At 31.8% G+C, this 6,000-nt stretch overlaps 1 protein-coding gene across 2 annotated transcripts; it reads right to left on the bottom strand.

Annotated features, from left to right (window-relative positions):
- Positions 1-75: 75 nt before the first annotated feature.
- On the bottom strand, positions 76-2,717 carry LOC111295015 (uncharacterized). 2 transcript variants are annotated; one of them, XM_089742903.1, is made up of 7 exons: positions 2,488-2,717; positions 1,994-2,372; positions 1,126-1,707; positions 951-1,007; positions 680-829; positions 432-558; positions 76-322 (listed from the first exon to the last, which is right to left on the bottom strand). In XM_089742903.1, the coding sequence occupies exons 1-7, from the start codon at positions 2,552-2,554 to the stop codon at positions 281-283; spliced, it is 1,404 nt and encodes a 467-aa protein (XP_089599029.1). In that variant the 5' UTR covers positions 2,555-2,717; the 3' UTR covers positions 76-280. The 2 variants fall into 2 exon arrangements, with proteins under 2 accessions (XP_089599029.1, XP_022744091.1); XM_022888356.2 differs by having other exon boundaries at positions 432-565; positions 2,488-2,699.
- Positions 2,718-6,000: the final 3,283 nt, after the last annotated feature.

Genomic DNA, 6,000 nt, shown 5'->3' on the forward strand with positions numbered 1-6,000 from the left:
TCCAATTAAATGTGATTGCTGGGAAGATTACATTATAATGTTAGCAAGAAAATTGGAAATATGTCTGAGCCCGGGTTCAAACAGGGGACCTCTAGTGTGTCTAATGTATTGCATATTGTTCTGATGAAGTACTTTTCTAGCATTTCTTATTCAAGTACCAAAAAAGCACAAGTTGCTAGCCTAAACTTCTATTGATACAGTAAATGAAAAAGGCCCCTGCTCTATATGGGTGTAAATACCAGTAACCAAAGCATTGTTAGGACAGAAAAGAGTGTGACGACTAGGGAATTCTGACCACACGAACATGATTGAGAACCCATATCTGTCAAAGGCAAAAACATTAAAATAAAAATTCATGTTTAAAACAGATAAATCTATCTCATTAATTTTCCCACAAATTGAAAACAAAATTTTGAAACAAAAGTGTGTACCTGAGACTGGACTTGCAGTAGATGGAGCAGTTTGGTTGATTGGGGTATATAATTGTTGTGTGCTTTGTGAAATTGATGCTGACATCCCAAGGTAAGACCTTGTAAGCTTCTTGACCACAGCAATCTGCTGTGTACTGAAAAAATAAAAAGCTTAAATTTTCTTCAGATTACAATGGAAAGTTTCTGTAACATAAATAGGATGAAATTCTGGATGAAAAATTTCAAGTCCTGGTTGGATGCTATATTACCTTGGACTAAGTAAAGGACTGGCACCATATTTTCCTGCATGAAGAGCTTCCAACAAGGTAGCATTGGTCAATGTTTGCAAAATGAACAATCTCTTTCTATTTGGGAGAGAATTGCTTGCCATTATCACATTTGCAGGAACAGCTCCAAATCTGATCAGTAGTATTGAAAGTGCAGGAAATAGCAACTTCAGCAAATGAATCTTCAGCTTCAGGATAACAAGTTTATGCAGAAAAATGTTTAAGAGGATTAAATTGGTATTAAAAGACTCACGAACAAGAACCAGGGTAATCATTGATTTCTCTGCAACCTCCTTCAGGACAAAGGTACCTCAATTTCAGAAAGAAACATTTCAACATTAAGTAACCAAGTATTCCCAGGAGAAAAATTAGAGGAAAAAAGTGAATCCAAATTAAACATAATTGAAATTCAAGCAGAATATACCTACATGAAGTCCCTAACTGATTTGCTTGACCAGGATTGATTATGAGGCCCCTCCATAGAATATAACAAAACTGTATCTGCTTTCATAAATGCAATATCACCAAGTTCCTCTACCAAACACCTGAAGGCTCCAGGATCTCCGAAATAAGGGCTATTCAAATGGCAGGAACCATTTTCATTCCCACATCCACTGCAAATTCCTGATCCTTCAAACTCAGAAGGAGCACAAATCTTAGAGAAAAAACCTGCTGCGATTTCGCGTTCATTCATCTTTTGAGAATCAAGTGATTCTTTGATATGGTTGATGGGATAGTTCCAACCAGCAGCTGTGGAGTAACCACCATGGCAAGATTTGTGACCCTCAAAATCCATTAAACTGATTCCCTTGTTTTCCTTGCAAGCTTTTCTGTTGACAACTGCAACAGCTTGATAGCTTTTAGCATGATCACAGTAAACTTCATTTGCAATAGCTTTCATTGAGTAGTTTATGAATGCAACATAAGCCATCCCTGCTTCCAAGTTTATCAAATCTGCTTCCCCTTTTTTTATCGACTCCAAACATTCTTGAGCTGTATCTTTTTGGACACTAAAAAAAGAAAGCAATATGAAGCACAAAGGAGCATTTTAATAAGGGAATTTGCTAATCATAATTGACCTTTCTCAAATGTACCAAAGGATATAGCATCCAAACACAACTAAGTATAAACATCCAAATCTAAATTGGATTTATCTTCTAGTCATTGAAAATCATTCCAACTATAAATTGAAATAATAGCATTCATACATGCTTGTATTCTATAAAATTAACGTATGTCGTTAATTTGTCAATGCCCAAATTGTTAAGTAGTATTGGTTAGAAAATAAATAATTACCACTTCCACGTGTATTCATTAGATTGGTTCAAAGCAATGACAAGCAACTGACAATCCTCATTGTTCTGCCTCAAAGTACACCACCTCACCATCTGCACTCCAGACTCTTCTGCCTCTTGAATACTGCTTGGACCAATCCCTTTAAAACTCTCACTTCCCTCCATCTCTGGTGCTGGAGCCACAGCCACTTCTCCAACCTTCTCCGCCGTCACAGGAACAGGCGCCAATGAAGGAGGGAATGACAATGTTGGTGACGGCGGAGAAACATCATTTGCAGCAGGCGCCGGAGTTCCACCAGAATCTGGCGCCTGAGAATAGTAAGAAGGTGACCCTGGTGCCAAAGAAGAAACAAACCTTGGTGCCGGAGATGGCTCAAAACCTAACAAAGAAGGGAAAAAAAAATTAACAATTGTAACTTTCATTAAAAAAGAAAAGAAGTTAAAGTTTCCCTCAAATGTACCAAAAAATAAATGCAATAAGTTCAACATATATACCTTGGATTCTGGAGGTGAACGAGAGGGAGAGAATAAGGGAAAAAGAGAGTAAGGTTGAGATCTCCATTTGAGAGAGTAGTGTTTTGGTGAAGAGAATGGATTCTGGATTATTTGTTGAGTTTCATTATTTTCTGAAGTGTTTGAGGACTTTAGGCAACTTTAAGATGAAGGTACTGAAAATGAAAGATGATTTGCTACCTTTTTTTTTCTTATTCTTTATTATACCATATTGTTCTTTTTTGCTTGTTAGGTTTTCTATGGATCTTGATTTTAGTTTTTAGGAGGGTAACGAGCAATGCAAGCAAACGGCTTTAATATTTTTTAAGAGTTGGTTCATGCATGGTTTTGGTTTGCTATATGTGAAAGATTAGTCATTGTGGTTGGATCTGATTTTGATAGTGATTATTTGCTTAATTTTGGAAACCAATACAGCTACTTTGGAGAATTAAAGGATATTTGAGTTAGGCTTTTTTTTTTTTTTTCCTTTATATATATTAGGTTATAAAAATGGAAGTCATGTAAACCTATTTAGTTGTCTAAGTATTTGATTTAATAATTGATTGATGAATGTTTCTCATATTTAAAGAATTGAATTTAAATTTCTCATTTTTTTCAATATAAAAAAATTAGATAACCTTAGTTTATTCAATATTCAATTTCTCTATTTATACATAGGATTTACATCCAAAACTTTAGAAGAGAGTATCATGTACTTTTAATTAAGAATAAATTCCAAAGTTTGCCTAATAAAAATACATTTTTAACTCTTGGTAAGAGGGAATAAGCTCATGATCCAGTCCTTTAGACACAAGTATTTCAATCTCCTTTGGCACCTTACTTCTTCAAACCCACAATTTATTGCTATTATTTTTTAAGCAATTGACAACTGCATGAAACTCAAAGAAAATAAAAAATAAAAAATAAAAAATAAAAATCTCTATACCTCGAATCTCATGTGACTAACTAGGCCAAGGAAGCTGCACATGCAAGGATAATCGGATTATTAATTTCAACCCAAAAGTGAAACAAAGAACAACAATTTGTGGGTTTCCTTCATTAATCGTCACCAAATTATGGCCTTATGTCTCCATTGACTATATCCTAATTAATTCCATGCATCTTACGCTAATCAGATAAAATCACTTTCAAAGTTATACATTTATGAATATATGTCAGTTTAACTTGTGCAAAATTTTCCTACTAGGTACGGATCAAAGAACAACTTTTTTTTTATTAAATTGTTACTACAATTTTTCTAGCTTTACTCAAGCAAGTAAAATTGATGTCTTTGTCAAAATATTTCAGAGTGAAATACAATTACAAGTTCAAATTTGGGATGATAGAAATGGATAGTACTCGTTTTGACATTCTTGCAATTATTTGAAGGCAATTAGTTTTAGGGGTATTTGGTTTGGGAGAATCTACACATTTTTCTTTATAATCTTACTGTTGGGTATTTGATTCCAATGTTTGGTTAAAAATCATCTGATTCCGAGGAAATCTGACATATTTTCAATAGTACCTAAAGTCTTGGAATAAAAAATCCATATATTCCTGTGGTATTATAAGATTATGGGGAGGGAAGTAACGTTATTTTCAAATTTGACCTGAATAAAAAAGGCCTAAGATAGTCATTACCATTTTGAAAAGCATGTATGGAAATGAATACAAATCAGTTCTAGGTTTATGCTGGTAAAAAATTTGGTATATATATGACATTTAACCTTGAAAATACCTTCAATAATCCCTTACAAAAAATTGAATCCGATTATTTAAAGCATTTCTGGGCAAAGATGTCTTGAACAATCACCTCATAAATCATAAATTTTTATGAGGTGATTGTTCAAGGCATCTTTGGCCATAAACGTTTAACTAACTTCTATTAAATTTTTTGTAAGAGATTATTCAAGGTGTTTTTGCCCAAAAGTGCCTTGAATAATCTCTTACAAAAAATTTAATAAAGGTTATTCAAAGCATTTTTGATTAAAAAAACGCCTTTAATAATCCACTTATAAATTTTTATGAGGTGATTGCTCAATGTGTTTTTGGTCAAAAATGCCTTGAATAATCCAAAATTTTTTTTAAATGAGGTTATTGAAGATGTTTCTAGCCAAAATGCCTTTAATAATCCCTCGTAAAATTTTATGAAGTGATTACTCAACACGTTTTAATCAAAAACACCTTGAATAATCTTGAAAAAAAAAATTTAATGGGGTTATTAAAGGCGTTTCTAGCCAAAAACACATTGAATAATCTATAAAAATTTTTTAATGGAGTTATTGAAGGTATTTTTTGTCAAAAATGACTTGAATAGCCCTAAAAAAATTTTTAATGAAGTTATTAAAAGCGTTTCTAGCTAAAAATGCCTTTAATAATCCCCTTATAAATTTTTATAAGGTGATTACTCAAGGTATTTTTGGCCAAAAATATCTTGAATAATGGCATTTCTGGCAAAAAATACCTTTAATAATCCCCTCATAAATTTTTATAAGGTGATTACTTAAGGCATTTTTTGCCAAAAACGTTTTGAATAGTCTCAAAAAAAATTTTTAATAGAGTTATTAAAATTGTTTCTGGCCAAAAATACTTTCAATAATTCCCTCATAAAATTTAATGAGGTGATTACTCAAGGCATTTTTGGTAAAAAATGTCTTGAATAATCCAAAAAAATTTTTTTAATGAGGTTATTGAAGGCGTTTCTGACCAAAAACGCCTTCAATAATCACCTTACAAAATTTTATGAAGTGATTACTCAATACATTTTTTTTTTCTAAAAATGTCTTGAATAATCCCTTTCATTTTTATATTGAGGATTCTTCAAAGTATTTTTTTCTAGCAAAATAATCCCTAATAAAAATTGAATAGAGGCTATTTAAGGTATTTCTAGTCAGAAACGCCTTACAAATAATCATTATTTAAAAATTATTCTTTTTTTTTGTTCATAAATTATTGTGTTATGACATAATCTTTCTTCAGATACGTCTATAAATAAATGATTAAAGCATTTGTATGGAAAAATACCTTCATTGGTTATCAATTGAGGCATTTCTTCCTACAATCGCCTTCAATATTCTTATATTAAAATTTTGTTTTCCCTCTCGATGATCGTGTTATGACAATATGAATGTTCTAACGTCTAATCGTGAAGTAGAAGAGAATCTAACTATCAAATATGTCTTTTTCATGTTTCAATTGCAAATACAATTGAAATTTATATGTCAACAGATCTTAGCTCATAGCATTTACCTTTTTTTTGAAAAAATTTCAGCTTTTTCATCCATCATATAATCTTCGTCCTATTAAGTTCATCATCGACTTTTACGCAAAACGTTATGTATACTTTTTTTATTGATAGTGTGTAATTCATATTGCCTTCCAATGAACTTATTTTTCCTTTTTTAGATGTCGTTTAGCCTTGGATTAAAGGCGTTTCCAATATATATGTTTTATGGTTAAATTAATTTAACGCCTTCCAATCTTCCAATATTTTGTTTGTGATTTATATTTTATTTG

Source organism: Durio zibethinus, chromosome 14 (assembly GCF_047325235.1).
Source record: "Durio zibethinus cultivar Kanyao isolate XHJ-2024 chromosome 14, ASM4732523v1, whole genome shotgun sequence".
Taxonomy (NCBI): Eukaryota; Viridiplantae; Streptophyta; class Magnoliopsida; order Malvales; family Malvaceae; genus Durio; species Durio zibethinus.